Here is a 27,670-nt window from a genome sequence, read left to right as displayed (position 1 = left end):
AGTTCTGAAACATCAGAAGATCCTCTTATCAAATTTTTGCTATTATCAGTTCAGATATATAAAGGTTAAAGGAAACATTAGAAAAGTTAAAGTGTACCTCCAAGATTTGAAGAACCTAAGCCACTTGATTGCAAGCCAGTGCCAATACCTGAGCCGAATGGTGTTCCAAAACTAACTCCCAGAGATGGCTGTGGCCCTGGTATAAAAAAAAAAAAAAGAAAAGAAAATGGGGAAAAAAAGCTTGCCTTACTCTTTCAAGATTTAAGTTTCTTTATTGTAAGAGTGAACATTAATTGCTTTTAGACAGATTTCATTAAGAATTTTAAAACCTGAGTCTCAAAAATTTTCCCATATCTAACTTATCTTTTCCACCTGATAAACCTAAGATGAAAATTTTAAAATCAAAACTAGAAAATTAAGACAGTATTACCACATGGAAAGGAACTTATAAAGTATATAAATATAAGCCATCTAATCTAACAAATTATACACCAAAATAACAAAAATATTTAATGTGTTATCAATTCAAATCTTATTGGTTTAGTTCTTAAATTATCTTAACTCTCTTACTCACCTTTTGACAAAACTAGACAGTGAATCAAGTGTAGGATTTCATGGTTTTTGTTCTTTACTTAAAGAAACTTTCATTCCTTTTAGTACCAGATCTTACTTTAGCAAAAAGACTAATGCTAATAACCCTGTAAAACCATCATGTTACTTACTAAGAGTGAAAACCAAAAACTTGGTATGGTTTTGCATTTGAAAGATCAAATTTTATATGTACAATAAATGGATAAAAAACAAGACAATGTTTTATTTTATTAAATTTATTGTTCATTTTAAAGCAAATCAATTACACAGTAACATGACAATTCAAACTTGTTCACAAAAAGTGATAACCGAGTTCTGTTGTTAAGTTCTGCTACATTACACCATTCCATAAAGTTAAATTATTCAAATCACCTGATTAATAAATATGATAGATTAATAAACATTTACAAAGGCACAGCTGTGTACCTTGACCAATTCAATAAATACATTCAAGATTTCAATTCAGAAACTTTTCTCCATAATTTTGGAAATATCTCAGATCAAGATTCATTAGAAACTCCTTTCCCATCTGTTAGTTTATAGTTTAGGCTGAGTGTGGTGAGGACAGAAACAAACTAGCCGCCTCTCCTTTGAACAGTGTTAGTGACCCAGAGTACAAAAGTCTAAAAATCTCTCATTTTAATAAATGATTTATGAAAATGATTCGACAGGTGTTCTGCACAGTACAATCTTCATTGTCTTGTCATTTTCAAACACAGTGATCAGTGCATCTGAAAGTGTGGGTGTGGGTGTCACCAAAGCAAAACATACATTTAAAAATTTGAATTTTAAAAGAAACCAAAGTCTTCAAGTTGTCCAATGCAGAATAAGGTTTGTGTATTCAAAAAGTAGTGTTAAATTATAAAGTACTTATGGGTAACCATAGCTGAGAATCTTTGTTCTATCTAAATAATGAGATAAACTGGATTTTCCAAATAGATTGTAAACATAAAACAAAAGGTAACATAACTGATAGCAGCCAGGGCCCTTACACTATTACTTTTTTTTTTTAAATAAGTTAAAAAATTAATTTTTACATCCATTTGAGATTCAAATATCTGCTTAGTAGCTCTTTTTAAAAACTGTTAATCACAGTACAAATAAACTAAAGACAATTTCATAATTTGAACAAAATATGCAGAAAACATATGTCCAGTTTCTTCAAGTTTAAGGGAAGGCCTCAAGTTACACATTAATAGGAGGCACTGCTGGTGGAAGACCAAGAAGATTAATAAAAACACCACATCCCTCAGCCCTCCAAATCAAGATATTTATCAAATATAACATGCTGTTTTTGTTGTTTTGTATGTATATTTTAAGACCAACAGAACATTGTTATTCTAAACACCAACAGTCAAGCTATAGAAAAAAAACTCAGAATCCATCCCTAAAGCTGACAAGATTTTCCACTGTACAACAGATAACGATACTTCAGTTCATTTTGTACTTTTAACATAAAATTCTGAAGGCAACGTCATTTATAATCTAGTAGGCAAATGTACATCATTTTCAAATAGTGAAAACTTTGTCCTGTGCCAAAGTACTAGCAAATAATGCATTCTTTGGCTACTATCATGAATTGGTTTCATTTTCAGGATGAGAGAGACACTCCTTCAGACAAGAGTTATTCTAACAAGTCTAAAACTATACTTCAAAATCTTAATAGTTATGACCTGAAAGACTATTAATTTAATAAATAAACTTTCCACTAAAACCATTTAAGGAGTAGTGCATCATCATGATTGCCCAAAGTGAACCTTTACTTACAGGATCATTTCACCAAAGTTACCACATAACATTCACACACAATACAATCAAGCTTAGCATTATAGTTCCTATCTTCTATCAATAAATTCTACCTTCTACAGCTGGTTTACAGGAAAAAGCAAGTGCTTAAAACCTCTTTAAGATGTTCAAGGATCAGTCAAAACACCTAAAGATGCTACTTTACTGTTAGCAAATTCTATTTAAAAAAAAAATCAAATATAACTCCCCCCTCCCCAGTTGTAACTTTTCATACTTACTGATTTAATGGGGAATGTTCCTTTGGTTAATAAATAATAATAAAATCACAAACCCCTAAAATTTCTGGATGGAAGACTTAGGATTTCCTGGTTAACACTAAGCCTAAGATTTCCAAACCTATATCCAAACCTAGAAAATATGAATCCCTAACAAAATGGTCTCAGCTCTCCTTAAGAACAGCAGCCAAGTATGAGAAAAAGTCTCATATTATGTAAACATCAAATACTTTAAAAATAAGCAAATGATAATAACAAAACACTCAATAAGTTAAGGTTTTCTTCATTTCTATTTAGTTAATTATACTGCAAACATTTAATTATTATACATCAATTTATGAAAAGGCTAAGGGAGCTCTTGAGGAGCAAACTGAGAATCCTTTCCCATTGTCCTTTAACTTATCTAAGAACTCTTCTCATATGCTAACTTGCAAGCAGCAATCTGGCATTTTCAGTACTCCTCAGCCTCCAGAAAAATAGCAGCCACAGGATACACTTGCCTAAGAACTACAAATATATCTACACAAAGAAAATCAAAACTAAGACTAAGAAAGGACCTCAATAGATCATCTATTTGAGTCCTCTGTCTCTGGGAAAGACATATGGACCACCTGCAAGAGATAGTTGTCTAAAAAGTCAGCTTTGTGCCCATATATTTACATTATAAATGGGCAAGGAGTGGGTCTACTCTTAAAAACCAAAAAAGCACCTGACAACTTAGAAACTGGCTCAAATCTTGCACAGGTCAGTAGTAGCATCTGAAAACAGTAAAAAATACTCTAGCTGCTCACAGATGATTTTTAAAACTTTTCACTGGTATGTATTAGAGAAATATTTCCCCTTTATTTAAAACACTTTAAAACAGATCCACAGAATAATGGACAAAATAATAAGTTACCTCTGTAGTATGTACAACAGAGCATACGAATCAATAACGAACTCAGTTTCCAGCTGAGCTGTTTTGTACATGCACTCAGGAGAGGCATAAACCTCGTTCCTGCTAAATGTTAATACTGACAATCACTACACCAAGATCACTCAAGCTTCCACTGGGCAGAGGCCCATCAGAATGGCTGCATCATGGGCACAGAGTACCTCTACAGGAGGGAAAGAACGAAGGGGACACAGCAAAATTCTACCACAATACAGTCTGGTTATCAAAGCTGCTCAGCTCTGACATCCATACAACTCTAAGTTAAAACTCATCCTAGAAAAGAGAGTTCCATTACCATTTATCTTTAATACTGACAAGGCTGACAAGGCTGGGGGTATGCCTGTCTCAAAGTGGAAAGCCATAGACTTCATAAAAATCCTTCATAAAGAAAACTTATAGGATGAGAGTTTCTGCAGTGATGAAAAGAAGGTACAGTTGATTTCCCCCAAAGCCTAAGGAAAGCATCTTAAAACCAAAGCATATGGGGAAATGGGAAAACTGTTTCTCAAGGTAATTAACAAGCACTCTAATTTAAGCCTCTAATATATGTGAAAAGAATCAAAACTCTAGAGGAAAAACCCAAGAACTTTCAAGGTAAGATTATGTCTCATTAAGAAGTTTTAACTCTCCCTCTGAAAGAGCAGCTTATTGCAATTTATCTTGGTTTTCTACACCAGAGGAATTCATTTTTGGCATGACACTTTAATAATTCACACTTTTCCCAAGTTTTTCTACCTGGGATAGAAACTGACAAAAACTTCTCTAAGTAGGAGAGAAATTAGTACTATTTTAATTCTGTAGTTTAGTTAACTCAGTGCTCAGAGTTAATGATTCCCTAGTTATGGATTTACTTTCTGTAGGGACCAATTAGCATTCTTCTGTTTCATGACCAGAGATCATACATCAGTAACAGTCATCTATTGTGTATATGTACACATACCACTGGTCACAAAGGGATCAGGAAGTAGAAAGTGTCTATGGGTCAGTGCAAATCCATCACCACTGATGGAAAAAATTCAAGGTGCTCTAATGATGGTGGGTTCAGCAGTATCATTTTCATTTATGAAGTTAAGTAAGAATAATAATCCTACCAAGCAGCAAACACCAAAGAACATACAAGATTGCAAGCTCATTGAAGGCAGGGATCACATTATTCATCTCTATACCTTTCACAGTGCCTTACACAGGGCAGGTGTTAAACATTTAATTCATGTTATTCTTAGCATGGAGGCTAAATATAAATTGAAAGGCCATAGAACAGTCAAGATTTTACTTAAATTTTTTTTTTGATTTCTTGCTCTATTTTAACTTACTGTTAGACCTAACCTCTTGGTATACATGCCAGAACAAACTAAGGTGCTGTGGAAGAAATAACTCAAGTTTTTTACATTTTGTAAAAATCTATTTCTATGATAAAGGAGAAATATCATCTTTATCTAAATAAAGTACATGTTCTCTGTATACCAAAATCTAGTGCAGCCAATCACAGACAAAACAAGTCTGTGAAAGTAGGCAAGTAATAGACTAGAAATAAGGGTTGGAGTAAGTGTAACAAAACTTATTTTGACCCTAAAATGCAGATTTGCTTAGAAATAGGTTTAAAAATAATCTGATTATATCCTTCTCAACCATTATTTCATAATCAGCTTAGTTTTCCTCTATTCAAGTATCTCTATGTTCGACCTAACCTAAGCGATTTCAACACACACACAGCTTTCCTTTCTCTCATCATCATTTCTGTTCGTTTTCAAGGCACTAGACCAAAAGCTGGTCTAATATATTTCTTCTTCGGAAATTGGTTTGGTGAGTCAGTACATATGCCTTCCAGTCAACACAAACACACACACAACACCTGCATGACCTTTAACATATCGTCAGTAAAAGCAAACTTCATTTGGAAGTACATGAGGGTTGTAAATACAATGTTGTATGATGAAAATGAATCAACTGCTTTACATAGGAAAATGTAATGTGTAGCTGGACTGCTTATTTCTGACTTGAAGTTACGTACTACATAATTACAATTTTAGAATTTAATAGTATATTCTTTAGGGAAATTTAATAGCGAAAGATTAAGTCCCATAAGGTACTGAGTGATTCAGCAAATACCATTAAGAATACTGACAACATTAAATATCTAACTGATTTATTATTATTGCTAAGTCTACCCTGCATTTTCTAACATATATATTTTTATAATTTTGTCACAATGATCAGATTTCTCTAGATAACAGCTACTCATAGAAACTAAGTACTAACACAAAGTAAGACCTTATATAAAAATGTACACAAACTGACTGTAGTTGTAACACTAATAAGCTATAACTTGAATGCATTCAGACCTGTAGCAGGCTGTTGCTGCTGTGTGAGTGTTGCAGCCATCGCAACGGCTGCTGCATTTGGTATGTTGCTGAAAGGGGTGGGGCCAGTAGTAACTCTTGGAGCACTCTGCCACTTCTTGGCTTCTGCTCGTCTTGCCTCAAACACATCCATGGCATCTCCCAGGAACATTTTTCTATAACCAAGATACTGTTCTTTGAGCATCTAAAAGGATAAATAACAACAACAAAAAGTTTCCCAAAAAGCTCTATATTGTATTTGATAGCAATATAAATTGTGAAATATATTACCAACAAAGTATCCTAAAGTCCATAGCCACTACCCACTAACCACCTTCCTTCTAAACTGATAGTAATGTCATTATAGATGCATTTTTGCAAAGGGAAACAGGGTTCACGAGGGTGTGCTCTCTCAACTTTTTAAAAAATTATCTTTATTCATTTTATACATTAGTTATCTCTCTTTGCCACAGTGAGAGCAGGCATAGAACAATCACATTTATATAAATAAAATCTAAGAGAATCCAGCTAAGCTTTCAGATAAGTAGATATAAGTTTTAAATCCTACTTCACACATTCTTCTCTTCCTGGCAACTCCCTCCCAACTGGTCAACTTTCTGATAGAGGAATGGGGTAGACCCTGATTTCCTGCTTGGAGCAGAATGAAAAATTTTCATCCAAAAGATGAAAATTAAGTTTGAATGTATGCCTACAGAAGTACTAGATGCAAAATGTTGAATTCCCAGCAAATTATGCTTGTATTTACCCATATACTGTTAGAAATAATTGTGTAAATTATGGCTTCTGCTTTAAGAACATCAGTAAATAAAACGTATAATCAAGTAGGATTCTATCTCCTTTAGAAGTAAAAATGTAAGAACAATTCAAGTATTTTCTACACAGTCCTTTTTTAAGCTTTGATTTAGTATTTCATTTTTCCCCAGTTATATATAAAAACAATTTTTAACATGTTTTTAAAACTTTGAGTTCCAAATTCTCTCCCTTCCTCTCTACCCACTGAGACAGCAAGCAATTCCATATAGATTACACATATATAGTCATGCAAAACATATTCATAGTAATCATGCTACGCAGTCTTTCTTACTGAAAGAATAAAAGAGCATTAGGTCTTTACCAGTTTCAACTTTCTGACACCTGTGAAACTACCTGAAGTGAACCTTGTCTAAGCTGGCAATTGGAAGGAGTGCAGGGACCTAGAAGCAAGGCATGGAATTATCTAGACACTGACCTAAGGTACAAAGTCTGATATTCACATCTTTTATGAACTTCCTTTTTTGGTGCATTAGAAATCACCATAAAGTTAAACCTCATTTTTTATGTAAAGGAGTCAATAAAACTGGAAACATCTCGGATTAACAGCATTTGTTACTAAGTGCTTCAAGTCTTTATAAATTAAACAATATGGGTACTAGCATGAGAGATGATCTACATTCACGGAAAGTATACACACTGATGAAATCATTAGCCCTTTGAGAACTGCTTCAACTGCTGACTTTGTTAGTATCAGTGCATCCTAGGTGGATAAGGTGACTTAGCTTGTTTCAATAAATTAGATACCCTATGTGCAACATTAAACAAGGAACAGTGAGAAAAGGGGGCCTGACACCCAGTGAGTAAGCTTAATAAATGCTTAATGACAAAGTCAAATCTGTTTCCAACTATTATAAATAATCTATTCAAATCAGATCTTTTGAAATTGAGATTCTCTGATACTCGTAGGGAGATAAGGTAATAAAACAAAACTTGAGGATTCTAGATTTCCAGCTGAACAAACCAAACATCCTAACAGAATCTCACTCTGCCACATTCTTAAAAATCTAAAGAATTTTCATATGAAAATTTCAGTTGGTTGTCATTTTACGATAACTACTGAAAAACTGTCAAATTTTCTCACATAGTTTTCCCCCTGCAAATAAAGATTTACACAAACAAAGCAACCAGAAGCACCATGCCAAAACCCTGTTTCCCTCTCCACTTCTATTCTAAACCAAGCCTTTTATCTTCCAATTCTACCACTCTCACTCACTGTGAAACCTAAAGGAGGAACATGAAATAGTGCTCCTCCACTATTCAGACTTTTGGTGCAACCCAAACAGTTAAGTGAGTGGCCAGTGACATGTGGATGTTGGCTCTACATCATTGGTGCTGACATCTCTTATGAAACACAGTATGATGCAATGTGAATAAGCTAGAGTGAAGAGTCCTGGGTCCAAATACCAACTCCTACTACCTCTGTGTGACCACAGGCAAGTTAAATAGGCATGGAATTACATTTAATTCTATTAAAAATAAGGAGACCACTGAAGGTTTTAAAGCAGTACAATGATATGGGCAGGGCAAAATGTTTGGTACTGTAGCAAGAAGATCACCAGATTTGGATTCAGGACTGAGTTCAAACCATAGACTATAACTTACTACCCGTATGACTTTGAACAAGTCAGTCATAGAATCTCAGTGGGAAGGGCCTCAGAGAATTCTCTTTACAAGAGACAGCAAGTGGCCATCAGCTTTCATTTGATGTTTTTTCATTCACTTGAAGACCTCTAGTAAGGGGTAACCTATAACCTCTCAAAGCAGCCCATTACATTTTAAGATAACTAACAGTGCTAAGTTTTCCCTAATATTAAGCCTAGATTTGCCTCTTAGAAAACTCTACTCATTGCTCCTAAGTTCTTCCTGTAGCAAAGTGTATGTCTAATACCCCAACCACATGACAGCTCTCAAAATACCTCAAGATCCAGCTATTACTGGACTATTTGCAGTACTTCAACCATGACACTTCTGGTTTCGTAGCTTTGCTCTGGTTGATCCCATGCCCAGATTCTCTGCCTTCTCATCTCCATTTCTTACCTTTCCCTAGTTTCTTCCATGACTCAGCCCAAATCCATCCTCTGTGGGAGGCCTTTCCTGATCCATTCAGCTACTAATGCTTTTCAGATCACCTTCACCTATTGTGTATAATTTTGTATGTACCTTGTTATTTATAGGCTGTCTCCCCAATTAGAATGTAAGCTACTTGAGAGAAGAACTGTTATTTGTTCTTTGTATCCCTGGCACTCAGCACATAGTAATGTATAATAAATGCCTAATGACTGACTGAACATGGGTTATCATGGTCCCCATATTTTTTTCTCCATGTTAAAGTCCCTCAATTCCTTCAGCTAATCCTGATCTTGAGGGCCCTGGCTTGCCCCCATCCCTGGAATGCTCTCCCTCTTCCACTCCAACTACTGACCTCCTTGGCTTCTTTTAAGTCCCAATTAAAATCCTATCGTTTACAAGAAGCCTTTCCTAATCCCTCAATTCTAGTGCCTTGCTTTTGCTAATTAGTTCCTATGAATCCTGTACATAGCTCGGTTTGTTTGCATGTTTTCTCTCTCATTGGATCATAAGCTCCCTGGGCTTAGGGATTGTCTTTTTGCCTCTTTTAGTATTTCCAGCACTTAGCACAGTACCCGGCACATGGTAGGTGGTTAGTAAATGTTGACTGATTAAATGTTAGGTTAAAATACAGAATAATAACTCATATTTAAGTAGTACTTTAAGGTTTACAAAACACTTTTCTCACCACAAAACTGAGAAGCATATAGTCTCAGAAATGTTAAATTACTTGCCCAGGATCATACAGATAATGTCAGAGATGAAATATGAATCCAGGTCTTCTGGGTCTAAGTCCAACACTCTTTTACTACCCTGCTGAGATTTTAAGATAAATGCTAAAGACAATAAAAGAGGGCTTAAAAAAATCAACACTGAAGACAAGAGAAAGCTCCAAAAGGAAGAGGGCCCTGACTTGTAAAATAATGGACAAGAGAAAGAACTATTCAACCCCATTTTGCTTCTGTTTTCTCTACCAAAGGGAATGATCTGTAGATTAGGAAACACAAAACAAAAATGAGAAATAAAACCCAAGGGAAGGAGATGACATTTAGTTTCCCACAATAAATTCAAGTTGACTTTCTTTTTTAATCATGTATTAACATGAGCTTGCTGGGTCAAATGAGCAACAAAATGGCAAACTAGACATGTTCTCTGATCCCCATGACCCCAGACCTCCATAAAAATAGAAATTATGTGATACAGTCAAGGGCTCCAGAATGCAAAAGATGATTAAAAAAAAACCCAAAACCCAGGAACTGATGCTCACTGACCTTGAGCTCACTCAGCATTCCTCCTCCCCCACATCTCACATGACTGCTAGAGGCTACACTAGCAGATCCAAGGACACCACAAAGGCTTACATCAAAACCTACTCCTACACCCTGGTCCCTCCTCCTCTTTCCAGTGCTGTTGAGACCCCAGCTCCAGGCTGCAGAAGTTTCTTCAGGCCTTGATTGCTAGCTTGGCCATATCCCTTTAGGTACAAAAGTCAGTCAGAGGCTGCAACCCAGAAGTACCAGGGCTGCAAAGCTCTGAACTGCTGGTGTGGGAGTGGAGGGTGAGGCAGGCTCTTATCTGCTGGTGCCCGGCCAGAAAACTGAAGTGGGGGCAGGGGAGAGAGAGGCAGAGGGAGGGAGGGAGAGAGGGAGAGGGAGAGAGAGAGAGAGAGAGGGAGAGAGGGAGAGAGAGAGAGAGAGAGAGAGAGAGAGAATGAGAATGTGTGTGCATGTATATCACTTCACCAAGCCTTAGGGAAGAGCATAACATTCAGATGGGGCCACTTCTGACTACCCAAAAGCCAACTGGGGCCAAGACCTAGGCTGGTGAACCGTGAATTGCCCAGTGTGGGAAAATGGGGGTGAGACAAAATACCAAAGATTTCAGGAAGAAATCTCAAAAATCTTGAACACAAACAGATAAATCAACATGAAAAATTAGTAACAACAGAAGGAAATATAACCTCCAAATATAGGAAACAAGTTCAGGCATCTATGAGAAATAAAGGAAAATTCTGTAACACCTGATGAGACAGAAGACTCTGTGGAATCTAAGGGGAACAGGGAAGTACAATACACTGTTCCTGAGTGGGTTTAAAAGAAAAATGAGAATAATGAGAGCAGAATTTATATTCTACACAGCAAAAACGAGAATAGAAAAACCTGAATCAGCAATGGCAAACCTCACTAAAGAAACACTAGAGATAACAACAGATTGAGTGTGAATACACCAAAGTGATGAATAACCTAGAAAGACAGAAAAAAGTCAGAAGAAAATATGCTTACTATGCAGGTAAAACATGGATCTTAAAGACAGGATTTATATAGATAATCTAAGGATCATAGGTCTCCCAGAAGCACAAAAAAAAAAACCCTTAACACCACAGTAAAAGAAATAATAGGTAACAGTCTGAACTTCTAATCATAGAAATTGAAATTCCAAATGAAAGAATTCACAGATCACCTCCACTATAAATTCAAATCATCTTGCCCAAATGAACTACAATCAGGGCACTTAAAGAACTTGCCAGTGTGATTAGTGAGCTATTAGGACTGGCTTTTGAAAATCTTAGTGAATGGAAGTCCAAGGGATAGAAATTGGCAAATTAAAAAAAAGAAGGTAGCAAGAGGATACTTCAAACTGTAGTCCAAGGAGTCTGAGGTCTGTTGCTAGTAAAAATGTTCGAACAGATTCTTAAAGGGCCAGTTTGTGAACACTTGGAAAATGGGGAGGCAATTACAGAGACACCATTCATTAAGAATGAGCTACATTACATGAACTTTACTCTCTTTTAAAAGGATGGGACTACTAAACTAATTGACTAGGGGAATGCCCTGGACACAGTATATCTGGATTTAAACAAGAAATCTAATCAATTCTCTCAAGATAGAGATGGCAGCCAATCAATAAGCATTCATTTATTAACCATCCTCTACTTATATCAAGCTTGATAAGCCAGGAGTGTAATGATAATAGCAATTATCCTGAGGGAGGTGATCATCATTATACTATATGTTGTCCTTAACAAGACCATTTTTGGACTATTTTGTCAAATTCATGGTACCAAATTTTTTTTTAAAGCCATAGCTTTTTAAGGATGAGGAAACAAAGGCAAACGGTCTTAAGAAACCTGCCCACAGTTGCACAGACAGGACCTGAGGCCAGATTTTAACTCAGGCCTTTCTAACTCCAGGTCCAGTATTCTATCCACTGTATATTCAAGTATTCATCCTTGTACAAGTTGTTCATTGAGCACAGCGTAAATTCCTTGAAGAGCTCAAAAAGCTCTCATTTCTGGCTTTGTCTCTTCAGCACATAACACAGTGCTAGGCATTTACTGAATGCTTGTTCAATTGAACTGAAAAGTGACAAGCTGGAGGAAGTTCAAAGATGGCAACCAGGATTATAAGAAAACTTGAGACCACACCTTAAAAGGATTGGCTGAGGAAACTAAAAGAGAAAACACTAAATGTAAAGGAGACATGAATAGCTGTCACACAGAAGAGCAATTAGACTTATTCTGCTTAGTCCCAAAAGTCAAGACTATAACCACTAGGTGAAGGTTAACTAGTTTAGCTTGATATAATGAAGAAACTTACTAATATAACTTTCTAAAAAGGAAATCAGGGAAATGAACCACCAATGACCAGGTATTTAACCAGAGACTGATGACCTGGAGGATGACTTGTCACTGGCATTATGGATGGGATTCATGATTTGGTTAAGGGCTGGACTAGATGATTTCTAATTTTATATAGCTAAAATCCCATCTGCTTAAAAGTGCTTGAGAGGCAGAGACAAAATGGTGGAGTAGATGTAGGAACCTCTCCTAACCTTCTCCTCCAAACAACTTAAAAGTAATATCTCAATTTAAATTCTAGAGTGCCAAAGCCAACAAAGGGTCAGGGTGAGCCATTTTTCCAGCCACAACACAGGAAGTCAGAAGGAGAGGTCTTTGACACCTAAACTGGCACTAGCCCGGATTACAAGTGCAGCGCACACAGCAACAATGGTGGGCCTTGCAGGCGGCCACAACAGTTGTGGCAGCAGCAGCTTTGGGAGCTCTCAGCACAGAGATATTAAGGAGGTCAGATAATCAGTCAGAAAAAGAGATTACCGGGTACTCTTTGCTGGCACTGGGTACAGTTGGTGCCGAGTGGCAACTCCATTGCTCATACGCAGTTCTGGGTCACAATTCCAGGGTGGACCTTGTGTTAAGTCAGAGAGAGCTGGGGCCCTGGTCCCTGTTCCAAGGCAAAAAGGAGCAACTGCAGGAGAGCAGGGGACCTGGTCACAACTCCAGGGCCAAGAGAAGCACTAGCACTTGTAGCTGCAGGGGAGAGGGGACCTTCCTGGTAGACTAGGAGAGCAGTAACTGCACCTCTCCCTGGATCACATCACCTTAGAAGCAGATGAAAACTTGCAGATCTCTAGAACTAATTTGGAAAATGGCAGCATGAAAAAGTCTGAAGCTTGAGACAGTGTCTCTCCACTCCCAGGTGAGCAGAGTCCAACTTGAACATAAAGTTCAAAGATAAAAAATAAACCGGAAAAATGAGCTAAATAATAGAAAAAGAACTTGACCATAAAAAGCTAATACAGTGGAAGGGAAGATCAAAACACAAACTCAGAAGATAACAACATGAAAACGGCTACAAGCAAAGCATCCAAGAAAAAGACTAATTGGGCACAAACCCAACAAGAATTCCTGGAAGAGTTAAAATGATGAGAGAGGTAGAGGAAAAATTGGGAAAAGAAATGAGTAATGCAAGAAAATTAACAGCTCAGTAAAAAAGGTACAAAAATTCAACAGAGAAAAGAACCTAAAAAGCAGACTAAGAAAGGAGAACACAAGGCAGGATAGGGCAGAAGCCATGGTTGGGCTGGTGGATGACTGGGTTTAGGGGATGGTCTGAATGTTTCTTTAAATACCCATGTGTCCACAATCCTGCTTCCAACCCCCATGCCTCACCCCTCCCTCACACTATTCAGCCTACCTGCCTTCACCACAGTACCTAGTGCCCTTATTCATTCATGCACTCTTTTAACAAATGCCTGCTAAGGCCTATTTTGTGCCAAACTCTGGCACAAAGATGCTCCAACAACATTGCACAATGGTGGGCCCAGAAGAGAGGAAAGATATGTATAAAATTACATTTAAAAGTGACACTGTGCTATCTGATGTACATCTAAACACCCCCCAAAAAAGAATACTTCATGGTGTATTTGAATGCTGTTGGCCAACCTATTTTTCTGCCACAATTCAAACTTCTGTAGAACAAAGATTCTTGGAAAGATATTCAAATTAAGGGTAAAAACCAAAAAGACATGCAAATAGAAAATACTGTACATGATGAAAAATATTCAGGAATCCTGTGGCAAGAACAGGAATGGTGTAGATTTTCTTAACAAGAATGAAACTCAAACTCGCTCTTGTATGAGAATAGAACCTCTATTGGACAATGATGGTGACTTGGATGTGGTAAGAAGACTATAGGTTTTTCTCTGAGATAAAACTAAAAGAACTATCAAGAAATAAGATACATCCTAAAATTCTAAGCCAGGGACCAGAAAATTTCACCGAAGACAAGCAAGAAAACATCTACTACAATATGGTTAAAATAGAGCACACCTTCCCCTCAGGAAGATGCTGGCAAACAGGTGGGGAGGAGCTTTCCTTCTGGCAGCCTACATCTTATCGCAATGTTACCTGTTCAAAAGCTGCACCATGTTTGAGCACTAGGGATAGCCAGCATCATCACAGCAACAATTCCTAGGACTATTTACTACACAGATATGGATGAAGATCTTCTGGCTACCTGTGAGCAAAACGCTGCCTTAAACAAGCACCTGACTACAACAGGAGGTGGTACGGTTAAGGTTAAAGAACTGTATAGGCTAAAAGATGACTTGTGTACTGATCCTCAAGTTCCTTTCAGTTGGTCTAAAAAAGAAATTTCTGACATACGTGATCAGATTACCATCATAATGGCAGTTGATGTTTTTTATGATGACCCCAGATGCTTTATTTAAAACTACAAAATTACTCACAATTTGGAAAATGCTCATACTATCTACTTATCAATAGAGAAAAGACTAAACTTCACACTTAGACATTTGGACATGTTACATGTGATCCTTATAATAATTTTCAATTTTCCCTAAATAATCTAGAGCCTTGAGGCCACATGTGGTCCTCTAGGTCCTCAAGTGTGGCCCTTTGACTAAATACAAACTTCACAGAACAAAATCGCTTAAGAAAAGGATTTGTTCTTTTAGGGTTTTAGGTTTGTTCTTTTAGCTTCCTAAAGTGGGCGATAGGACCCTCTGGGGGGCACTGGAAAGATCAATGGAGGGCCATAGTAGCCTCAGGTGCAACTCGGGGTGAGGGGGGCACTGAATAAGTTTTTTAAAAAGGGAGTGGTAGTTCGAATAAGTTTGGGAACCTCTGAATTCTAGACAAATTCATGTTATGGAAAAATGAAATTTATTGTAGAGCCCATTAAAGCTTCTTTTCCCCCCAGTTTCTCATTTATGAATGTAGAGAGCAATTAAAACTCTGGAAGACTACTGCTGTACTAATAAGCTGATCTCTCATGTCAACAAGGCAGAAAATACTCTCCTAAGTCAGTTCACTACAGTTCTTTCTAAACTTTTCAATAAAATCAAAAGCAACTAAAGCATTTTGTATTAGTTTTTATAATTAAAAATGGTTTATGTACCTAAATTAAAAAAAAAAAAGGCAGAATGGGCCAAATGGAAAAAAAAGGTACAAAAGCTCACTGAAGAAAATAATTCCTTAAAAAAATTAGAACTGGGCAAGTGGAAGCTAATGTTTTCATGAGACATCAAGAAACAACAAAACAAAGTTCAAAAGAGTGAAAAAATAGAAGAAAATGTGAAATATCTCATCATAAAAACAACTGACTTGGAAAACAGAAAAAAGACAATGTGAGAATTGTTGGACTACCTGAAAGCCATGATCAAAAAAAAATTTCAAGACATTATATTGCCTTGATATCTTAGATCCAGAAGATAAAATAGAAATTGAAAGAATCTACTAATCACCACCTAAGAGAGATCCCCAAACAAAAACTTCCAGGAATATCACTGCCAAATTCTACAGCTCCCAGGTCAAGGAGAAAAAAATCGCAAGAAGCCAGAAAGAAAAAATTCAATTATTGTGGAACCACAATCAGGATCACCCAAGATTATCAGCAGCAACATTAAAAGAGTAGAAGGCTTCAAATGGGATATCCCAGAAGGCAAAAGGGCTAGGATTCCAATCAAGAATAATCTACCCAGTAAAACTCAGTATAATCTTTCTGGGGAAAAAAATGGAAGTTTAATGAAATAGAGGGCTTTCAAAGCATTCCTGATGAAAATACCAACGCTAAATAGAAAATCTGATATTCAAACACAAGACTCAAGAGAAGCATAAAAATAGGTAAACATGAAAGAGAAATCAATAAAGGGCTCAATAAGGTTAAACTGTTTACATTCCTATATGGCAGGATGATGTAAAACTTTGTCATTAAATTAGGAATATGTGTAAGAGGATATATATGTGAGTTGATTTTGTTGGGGTAGTCTCAAAAGAAAAGGGGGGCGGTGTGAAAGAGGAATGTTTGGGGAGAAGGGGGAAGAGAGGGAAAGAATAGTAATCATTTTCTCACATGATTGAGGCATTCAACGAAGAACTTTACTTTTAGGGGAAAATGGAAGGAGGGGTGTGGAGGGCAATGCTTGAACCTCACTCTCATTAGAACTGGAGTGAAGAAAATATACACATACTCACTGGGGTACAGAAATCTATCTTACCCAAAAGGGAAATGGGATAAGAGAAATAACAGTGGGGTAGAGATGAAGGGGGATGATAAAAGGGAGGGCAGATTAAGGGAAGCAGTGGTCACAAGCAAACACACTTCTGAGGAGAAACAGGATAAAAAGAGAGAGAGAAGGATAAATAGAAGAAAATGAGATGGAGGAAAATACAGAGTAATTATAACTGTGAATGTGAATAGGATGAGCTCACCCCCAAAATGAATTAGAAACAAGAATTCAATAATATGATGTTTACAGGAGACACACTTGAACCCAAAATGCAGAGAGTTAAAAATAAGGCGCTGGAGCAGAAACTCTTATGCTTCAGCTGAAGTAAAAATGGCATCTTGATCTCCGACAAACAAAAGCAAAAACAGATCTAATTAAAAGAGATAATCAGGGAAATTAGATTTTGCTAAACGGTACCATAGACAATGAAGTAACATCAAAAAGTTTTAGAGCAAGTTTCTCTGAAAATGGCCTTATTCCTCAAATAAACAGGGAACTGAGTCAAATTTATAAAAACCTAGGAAAACCTATAGGAACTGATACAAAGTAAAGTGAGCAGAACCAGGAGATCACTGTACACAGTAACAGCAATATTTTAAGGATCATCAACTGGGAAAGACTTAGCTTTTCTGATCAATACAATGATCCAAGACAATTCCAAAGGATTCATGATGAAAAAATGCTGCCCACTTCCAGAAAGAGAAATAATGAACTCTGAGTGCAAAGTAAAGTATAATTTTTTCGCTTTCCTTATTTTCTTTTACTTTTATTTTTCTTGTGATACGGATAATATGGAAATATATTTGGCATGATTTCATATGTACAACTAACATATTGCTTGCCTTCTTGTGGTTAGGGTGAGGGGCAGGATGGAGAAAAAGAATTTGGAACGCAAAAAAAAATCTTTTTAAAAGAACAGCAAAAATAGATAATACAATTTTAAAATTTAGAACATTTTTTAAAATGTACTTGATTGCTCTTCTTAATTCAATGAAGTCTGTCTTTCTTAAGCTCAATCATTTTACTTCAAAATTGGTCATCAAAATAAATTCTTTTTAATTAAACAAAAATGAGAAAGTATTGTGATATAAACTAGTCTGATAAAGTCAAACAGTTCTCAATATTACACGTATGGGTGTTAAAACCAAGGTTTATATAGGGGGCCCCACATTTATTAAATACATACCACAGAGTAAAACATACCTTTACATTTTCATGGATAGACTGAAGCTGTGCAGCTAAAGCTACAAATGTTTGATAAATTTTCTGCATAGCCATTGACAAATCTATAAGACAAAATTTATATTAGCAAAAAATTTACTAATTGTAAAAACATGAGAAGAAATAAGATCAATTTATCTTTACTGTTCAAAATTCTAGTACTATGTGGTAAGGAGAAAACCACATTAACATTTCCATAAACAAAAATAGAGAGGATGCCATACAGACTATGTACAAAGAAGTACCTGAATAGGCTAATTTGTAAAACTAGTAGAATAACGCATTTGTTACTGAGCTTCCTTTTATTATCACCAAATTCTCCCATCCATTGTACTTAACAAAGTAGAAAAATTATATCAAATCCAAACAAAAACCTTGAAAAGAAAATTTCCAATTAGCATTTCCAAAATAGCTACTTTGGTATCTAGTGTTTTATTGACCTAGTATAGTTCACTTTCCAATTTAAAAAAGTACTACACTGAAAAATTATTATAGAGAGCATGTTACCTTGTGGGGTGATATGCGAATTGTTTGCTTGAGTGGCAAGGTGATTTTCCAGTTCTTCAATCTGCTGTCTGTACTGCTGTAGCTGTACTTCAAATTGTCCAACCAAGATTCTGAAGTAGCTATATGAATGCATTTAAATATTATCAGATCACTGATACTATCTTGGGGGGAGGGTGAGGGAGACATTTATTTTCCTATGTGTTAACAGAAAACATATCATAATGCTATGGTATCACGGGGTAATGGAAAGATAACCAGAAAGAGAAAGATGTGAACTCAAGTCCCAACTGTGATTGATGTTTGGTGACCCAAGCTACTCTTTAAGCCCATAAGTTGCAAAAAGTTGCCAATCTGCATTAGTAGAGGGAGTTTGCTTTATTAATGAAGATTCACACACAAAAAAATGCTACCTTAAGTAATACTACAGGATAAGGATGATTCTATACGATAACCCTGGAAGCACAATAATGAAAAGTAAACAAGAAGCTTCAAGGTGCAGTGAAACAAAGCACTAAACTCACAATTAGATGCGGGTTTAAGTCCCAGTTCTGCCTCTACATATCCATGTGACTCGAGCAATTCGCTAAAACTCTCCGACCTTTACTTTTCTCATCTGTAAAATGAAGGGACTGCACTAGATGATTTCTAAGATGTCTTTCCATCTCAATAACAAAAGCATTAGCATCAAATATGAGTAGTCTTAGACCATTATCCAAGTACTGGTTCATTTTTAAAACAATAATCCAACATACTAAATATCAAATAGAAAAAAAGAAAGATGGCCTTGTATTCTTATATTCAGAAGGCAGCCAGTGGATAGTCAACTAGCCTTGGAGTCAAAAAGACTTGTTCTACCTCATATACATACTGTTTGTGTGACTAATAACAGTAATAATTATGCTAGTTACCATTTCTACAGCTCTTTCTAAAAAAACAAATCTCATTTTATCTTCAACAATCCTGGAAAATAGGTCTTACGTATTACCCACATTTCACATGAGAAAACAGGCTGAGAGGTTAAATAATTAGCTCAGAGTCACACAGCTAGTACCTACGGGACAATGCAAACTCAGACTTCAAGTTCAGAAATCTTATCTTCTATGCCACCTCACTGTCAAATCACTTACCCTCTTGGTGCCTCATTTAACTCTGTAAGAGTTTATGTTAGAGATCTGCTGATCTACATTAATGGAGAGAACTGTCATATCAGTAGTGCCCAACCCAATTAAGTCACTCATCTGTTGTTGTTCCCCCAATTCTATATAGGTATAAAAAAAAGCTTAGTTTTTGTCATATTCTAACAATTGGAAAACGAAACATTTAAGAAACCCGTTGTACTTTAGATAGAAAAGGTCTCTGCCTCTATCATTCTCTCTAGTCTTGAAACCTTCTCCATTCCTCCAAACTATAAGCTCACATCTACTTTATTTCCTTTTCTATACAGCCTATATCCCATGACTAGCTACACATTTCAATGACTGTCTCACGAAATCCTTCTAACCAGTTTTGTTATTCCTGTGTCTAGGGAACTACGTGTCACTGGAAAAAAAATCATGAAACCTGGCCAATGGATTCCATTACCAATTCTCATTATCTAGCCTATACCCTGCTGATTGTTTCTTTTATCCATCTTTAATAGATATCCCTTTTCAGGTTTAGTTGGTGATTTCAATTTTTTTGTGCTCAAGTTTCAAACTACATGCCCACCCTTTTCATTCTCTCAGACACCTGTTCAACTTTTCTGATAGACTGAGGTCATCTGACATGAGCTCCAGTATCTTAGATCCTCTCTAACTCAACATTTCCTTTGTATCTTTATGTAACCCTTTTCCCCACTGTAACAACGGAAGAGGTTCTCCTTATTTCCAAGGCTAACTGCTCCATTTATGCTCTCTGTGGTACCCTGTGACCGCTAGAACAAAATAAAAACTTTCTGATACTGCCTTTTTGACACTAAGTCTGACACTTACAAACTGGCTGCAGCCCACCTTACCAGGATCATTGCATAGGTTTTACATACACACTATAGTCTGACACAATTAGCCTTCTCGCTGTTCCTTACACTTCCTACAATGTTTCACCTTTATTTCTGTGTCTCTGTACCAGCTGTCTCTCCTAACTATAAAGAGCTCTTAAGCCTCCTCATAGGATTCCCAGCTTCCTGCTAAGCTGAACTCAAGTGCCACCTCCTACAAAGAGCTCATACAGTTCTTAGTGCCCTGCCCCAAGACACATCTTACACTTAATTTTCTATATACATGTTGTTTCTCTCTCATCCTCTTTGAGCTTATTCCCATTTTTATATTTCCCTAGTGCCTTGCATATTACCTGGCAAGTATTAGATGCTTAATAAATGTTATTGCATTAACTTTATCGATAGGAAACTACTGAAGGATTCTATGTAAAAAAGTGACACTTTACAAAAATTTTAGCATTGGAAGAGACCTAAGAGGTCATTTAGTTAATTTAACATTTCCATATGGAAAACTGAGAGAGAAATATGACAGGTGATTTGGAGAGGGAAGAAAGTAGAAAGAGCAGTTAGATTACTACAAATCTAAGATGCTAGTCAGGATGGCCTATATTATTAATTCATTCATTTACTCAAGACATATTATCTAATGCCTACTGTATGTGGAGCACTGTGTTAAGAATTTGGATAGTCACTGGCCTCAGTGGGGAGGGAAAAGAACAAGCATTTATTAAGCATATACTATGTGCCAGGTATATAATGTGTATGCTAAGCACTTTCAAATATTTAACAAACTCAAAATTTATAAATACAAATATCTCATTTGATCCTCACAACAATCCTGGGAGGTAGGTGCTGTTATTATTCCCATTTTCCAGCTAAGGAAACCAAGGCTGATACAGGTTAAGGGACTTTGCAAGAGTCACACAGCTGGTGAGTATCTAGGCCACATTTGAACTCAGGTCTTCCTGACACCAGGCCTAGCACTCTTATCCGCTGTACCAGCTAGCTGTGCTAGGTCCTACTTGAGGTGGTAGAATAAAAGAGGCTTACAGTACTAAGGCAGGAGCAGTAGGAATAGAAGAGCAAAAAGATGCGAGATGCTGCTGAAGGAGAATCAAAAGAATTTGGTAACCGAATCATATTTTAAATGCATTAGAACAACCGGCACTTAAAGGGCTATTTACAAAAGCAAATTCTAAGGATCAGCATTCTAAGTATCTCAATCTTCTACACAGAGAGAAGCACAACAATTTTCTGAGTGTCCCAAACAGAGTGACAATGATCTGTAGCCAGTTACTGAACACAAAGTTGCCAAGCCTTGGTCATGTTAACTTCAGAGTCCACAGCAAATGAGAGATGACAAACTTGAGGAGTGAAGGCGAGCTGCTGCTAAAAGAGAAAGTGCACCACAAGATTCCCGAAGTGACGTGAATAGTGAAGGGAATACCAAATCCACCAAGAACAGACATATCCATTTACTCTAAGGGTGAGAAATCTTAGCCTCATACAATCATCAAGCACAATAAGATGGACATTCATAATTATGATCCTCAGTCATCAAAAAAGGGAGAAATTGTGTTTCCTGTTCTGTTTAATGAGTATATGAAGTATAATAACATACTAGAGAAAGATTTTCAACGAACACGTTACAAATAAGTAATGCTGAAAAACTCGCAATGATTTTTACAGCACTGCCACATGAAGCAAGAGACTTCAATTATCTGGAAAACACATTTAGGAGAAAAGAATTGTTATCTTACATTAAAAGGCAAATGAGCATAATGCCTTGCATATAGTAAGTATCCAAAAATGTCTGCTGAATTAAGCAAATAACACTGGTTCAGAGGGAGATGCTTTGATATCAAACTCATGCACTTACTCTGCAGGAGCTGTATTTTCATGTTGAAGTCCAGGTGGAGTTTTCTGTGTTCTTAAGGCAATTTCTGCATTCTTTAACTCCTAAAGATGCAAGGAAAGAGGGGGAAATATATGTTAGAGTAATATATAATTATAGAAAATACAGACTATCCATTCTCCAATTGGTAAATGGTCAAAGGATATGAATAGGCAGTTTCCAGAGAAAGAAATTAAAGATATCTAAAGTCATATGAAAAAATGCTCTAAATCACTGCTGATGAGAGAAATATAAATCAAAACAACTCTGAGGTACCACATCGCAGTTGTCATATTGGCTAACATGATAAAACAGGAAAATTATAAATGCTGGAGAAGATGTGGGAAAATTGGAACACTAATGCATTTTTGGTGGAGTTGTGAACTGATCCAAACATTTTGGAGAGTAATTTGGAGCTATACCCAAAGGGCTATAAAAATGTGCATACCCTTTGACCCAGTAATACCACTTCTAGGTCTGTATCTCAAAGATATACAAATCGGAAAAGGACCCACATGTACAAAAAATATTTATAGCAGCTCTTTTTGTGGTGGCAAAGAATTGGAAATTGAGGGGACACCTGATGGCTGAACAAGCTGTGGAATATGAATGTAATGGAATACTATTGTGCTATAAGAAATGATGATCAGGAGGACTTCAGAAAAACCTGGAAAAGACTTATATGAACTGATGCTGAGTGAGGAGGGCAGAACCAGAACAGTATACACAGTTACAGCCACATTGTGCAATGACTAACTTTGGTAGACTTGGCTCTTCTCAGCAACACAAGGTTCTAAGACAACTCCAAAAGACTCTTGATGGAAAATGCTATCCACATCCAGAGAAAGAATTAAGGAGTCTGAATGCAGATCAAAGCATACTATTTGCTCTCGCTCTTTTGTTTTGTTTCTTCTTCCTCGTAGTTCATTCCATTGGTTCTAATTCTTCTGTGCAACATAATTGATGTGAAAATATTTTTAATGTGAATATATATGTAGATCCTATATCGGATTACATGCCATCCTGGGGAGGAGGGAAGGGAGGGAAAGAAAATTTGGAACTCAAAAGCTTGTGGACCTGAATGTTGTAAACTAAAAGTAAATAAATTTTTTTAAAAAGAAAATACAGACTATCTTCAATTATTCCATAGAATCTCAAACTGGAAGGAACCTCAAATAGCCCAAGCTATCTAAACAAGAATCCTTTCTAAATTATACTGTTAAAGTGGTCATCTAAAAATCCTGGAACAGCAGAGCTAGCAGAAAAATGAGGTGGAGGATTCTATTAGTCCAGGAGGCTTGAGGGATCAGCAGGAAAGGTCCTATAGTTCTGGTGTAAGGGGAGCATGGTCCAGGATGGGAGGCATCCCTGAAAGCCAGTGGAAAGTCCCACCTCAGCAAACCAGTGGGAGATCCTGAGTCCCAGGATGGTAGAGCAGGCAAGCAAGCAGGCAAGAAGAAAATGTAAAATACCTCATTGGAAAAACAACTGACCTGGAAAATAGATCCAGGAGAGATAATTTAAGAATTATTGCACTACCTGAAAGCCATGATCAAAAAAATTATCAAGCAAAACTGCCCTGAGGTCCTAGAACCAGAGGGTAAAATGGTCATTGAAAGAATCCATTGATCACCTCCTGAAAGAGATTCCAAAATGAAAACTCCCAAGAATATTGTTGCCCAACTCCAGAATCATCAGGTCAAGGAGAAAATACTGTAAGCAGCCAGAATGAAACAATATAAGTATCATGGAAACATAGTCAGGATTACAAAGGACCTTGAAGCTTCTACATTAAAAGACTGGAGTGCGAGGAATATGATATTCCATAAGGCAAAGGAGCTTAGATTACAACTAAGGATCAACTACCCAGCAAAACTGAGCATAATCTTTCAGGGGAGGAGATAGATATTCAATGAAAGAGTGGACTTCCAAATTTTCCTGATGAAAAATCCAGAATGTAACAGAAAATTTAATCTCCAAATACAAGACTCAAGAGAAGCATAAAAAGGTAAACAGGAAAAGAAAAAAAACATGTTATTCAATAAGGTTAAACTGTTTACATACTTACATGGGAAGATACTTATAACTCTTAAGAACTGCATCTTTCTTATGACATTTAGAACACATAGACAGATGGTGTGGATATAAGTTGACTTTGACGTGATGATAAAAAATAATTAAGGAGTGAAAAAAGATTGTACTAGGAAAAGAGGAGGAAGAAAAGGGTAAATTACATCACATGAAATGGCGTAAAGACTTACAAGAGTAGAGGGAAAGAAAGGAGAGAAGTATGTCTTGTTTGAATCTTACTCTCATTGGATTTGGCTCAAAGAGGCAAAGAGGGAATATTATACACACTCAAGTGGGTATAGAAATATATCTTACCCTGTAGGAAGTAGAAGGAGAAAGGGGGAAGAAAAGGGAGGGGGTTAATAAAAGGGAGTGAAGAGGTAGGAGAAAGGGGAGAGAAAAGGGAGGTGGGCTGATAGAACAGAGGGCAGACTGAAGGAAGCGGTGGTCAAAAGCAAAATACAGATGAGGAGAAAAAAGGAGAAAGAAGAGAGAAAAACATAAACGGGATGGGGGAGGGGGAGGGAATAGGATAGAAAGAATGACATAGTTAGTAATCATAACCCTGAATGTGAATAGGATGAGCTCTCCAATAAAACAGAAGCAGACAGCAGAGTAGATTAAAAACCATAATCTTACAATATGTTGTTTACGAGAAACACATCTGAAGCAGAGAGATGCACACAGAGTAAAGCTAAAAGGCTGGAGCAGAACATATTATGCTTCAATTGAAGTAAAAAAAAAAGAGCAGGGGTAGCAATCCTGATCTCAGTCAAAGCAAAAGCAAAAAACAGATCTGATTAAGAGAGATAAGGAAGGAAACTACATCCTGCTAAAAGGCACTATAGACAATGAAGAAATAACAATACTAAACATATATGCACCAAGTGGTATAGCATCCAAATTCTTAGAGGAATTACAGGGAGTTACAGAAAGAAATAGACAGCAAAACTATTCTAGTGGGGGACCTCAACCTCCACCTCTCAGAACTAGATAAATCTAACCACAAACTAAACAAGAAAGAAATTAAAGAGGTGAATAGAATCTTAGAAAAGTCAGATATAGTAGAACCTCTGGAGAAAACTGAATGGGGATAGAAAGGAATATACTTTTTCTCAGCGGTACATGACACCTATGCAAAAACTGACCATGTACTAGGACATAAAAGCCTCACAATCCAATGCAGAAACGCAGAAATATTAAATGTGTCCTTTTCAGACCATGAGGCAGTAAAAATTACATGTAATAAAGGGCCATAGAAGATAGACTAAAAATTAATTGGAACGTAAATAATTTAATCCTAAAGAATGAGAGGGTTAAACAACAAATCATAGAAACAATCAATAACTTCATCCAAGAGAATGACAATAATGAAACAACATATAGGATGCAGCCAAAATAGTTCTTAGGGGAAATTTTATCTCCAAATGCTTACATGAATAAAATAGAGAAAGAGATCAATAAATTGGGAATACAACTAAAAAAGCTAGAAAAAGAACAAATTAAAAATCTTCAATTAAATAACAAATTAGAAATTCTGAAAACTGAAGGGAAAATTAATAAAATTGAAATGAAGAAAATTATTGAACTAATAAGTAAAAGAGCTGGTTTTGTGAAAAAAAAAAAACAATAAAATAGACAAACCTTTGGTTAATTTGATTGAAAAAAAAAAAAAAGAAAAGAAAACCAAATTACCAGTATCAAAGGATATGAACAGGAAGTTTCCAAAGTCAGAAATTAAAGATAGCTATAGTCATATGAAAAAAATGACTACTTTTTTTCTAGGTATTGATTAGTTTTATTTATTATCCCCCTCCTTCCTTTTTCTTTTTTCATTATGTGGAATGGCTCTTTGGTAAAAAGGAGGGAGAAAGCTACATGGGGAAATTTAGGCAATGTAAAAAATACATACACACACACACACACACACACACACACACACACACACCCCTCAATAATAATTTCTTTTATTTTAAAAAACCCTAGGTCTTTTTCATATAGACTTACCTAAGCCTTCCTCATATTACACTTGTGAAGTGTGAACCCACGTGTAAAACTTTATATGTATCCTTATTCAATTTCATCTTACTCAACTGAACTCAAGGATCTATCACAATCAATAAACAAGTATTTATTAAGCTCCTGCTATGTGCCAGTTACCGAAGACTTTATGACAAAAAGCCAAATAGTCTACCTGCCCTCAAAAGCTTACATTCTACAAGGGGAGTCAAAATTAAATATTACAGGTATCTGCAAAACAGATACACAGCTATTTGGATGGAGGAGGTACTAGGAACATGGATGATCAGGAAAAGCTTCATGTAAAAGGTAGCATTGGGCCACATCTTTAAAAACATTTTTTATTAGGAACTGGACAGATACCAACAAACATAATGATTTATTTATTTCCACATACAAAGAATCAAAAGGAAATTATATATGAAACTATGAATCATTATTATGAATATAAAATAAATTTAATATGGTAATTCCAATAAGTCCTGGTTCTTTTGTTTTCTAAACTTATTTCTGTTGATATATGTCTTGAAGGAAAATAGGAAGGGGGAAATGAGGAGAATGAGCACTCCAGATATGAGAGAGAGCCACGCAAAGACACAGAGGAGATGGAAAGTCATTTATGAGGAATGTTAAGAAGGCCAGTTTGGCTAGACTATGGAACACGTGAAGGACAGCAATGTGTATTAAGGCTGGAAAAGTTAAGTTAGAGTCAGTGTTTAAATAATTTTCAACATCAACCAAAGGAGTGCATATTTGATCTCAGAGGTGATAGGTAAGCCACTGGAACTTACTGAATAGAGGAGTAACATATTCAGACCTGCACTTTAGTAAAGTCACTTTGTCAGCTGTGAAGAGAATAAAAGGGAACGGGCCAAAACTTAGCATTTATATAGCACTTTAAGATTTGCAAAGCGAAGATGGCGGCTGGTAAGCAGGGACTAGAGTGAGCTCCGTACAGAGTCCCTCCAAAAACCTATAAAAAATGGCTCTGAACCAATTCTAGAACGGCAGAACCCACAGAACAGCAGAGGGAAGCAGGGCTCCAGCCCAGGACAGCCTGGATGGTCTCTGGGTGAGGTCTATTCCACACGGAGCTGGGAGCTGGGAACAGAGTGGAGCGTGTGGAACAACCAAACTTGGAATCGGGCGGATGGGGCCCCTAGCGCCCTGAATATGTGAGCTGCAGCAGTTACCAGACCCCTCGACCCACAAACACCAAAGACTGCAGAGAAGGTTAGTGGGAAAAGCTGCGCGAGTTGAAGGAGTTCGCGGTTTGGCTTCCAGCCCCGGGGGCAGCGGAGGTGGGGCAGCTACAGTTGCAGCTGCTTCTGGCCCCAGGCCCACCTGGTGGGAGGAATTAAGTGGCAG

General features: G+C 36.7%; 1 protein-coding gene across 1 annotated transcript in view; it reads right to left on the bottom strand.

Annotated features, from left to right (window-relative positions):
* The window catches only part of NUP58 (nucleoporin 58), a 64,457-nt gene that overhangs the window by 5,467 nt on the left and 31,320 nt on the right, over window positions 1-27,670 (bottom strand). The window contains exons 10-14 of the mRNA XM_036744299.1: window positions 22,199-22,278; window positions 18,345-18,463; window positions 17,820-17,902; window positions 5,889-6,090; window positions 98-196 (exon numbers count right to left, since the gene is read on the bottom strand). Coding sequence (XP_036600194.1) covers window positions 98-196; window positions 5,889-6,090; window positions 17,820-17,902; window positions 18,345-18,463; window positions 22,199-22,278 — 583 coding nt within the window. The remainder of the gene's footprint in view (window positions 1-97; window positions 197-5,888; window positions 6,091-17,819; window positions 17,903-18,344; window positions 18,464-22,198; window positions 22,279-27,670) is intronic.

The sequence above is a fragment of the Trichosurus vulpecula genome, chromosome 2 (genome assembly GCF_011100635.1).
Source record: "Trichosurus vulpecula isolate mTriVul1 chromosome 2, mTriVul1.pri, whole genome shotgun sequence".
Classification (NCBI taxonomy): domain Eukaryota; kingdom Metazoa; phylum Chordata; class Mammalia; order Diprotodontia; family Phalangeridae; genus Trichosurus; species Trichosurus vulpecula.
Note: the sequence above shows the minus strand (reverse complement) of the source record. Positions and strands in the feature narration are given on the sequence as shown.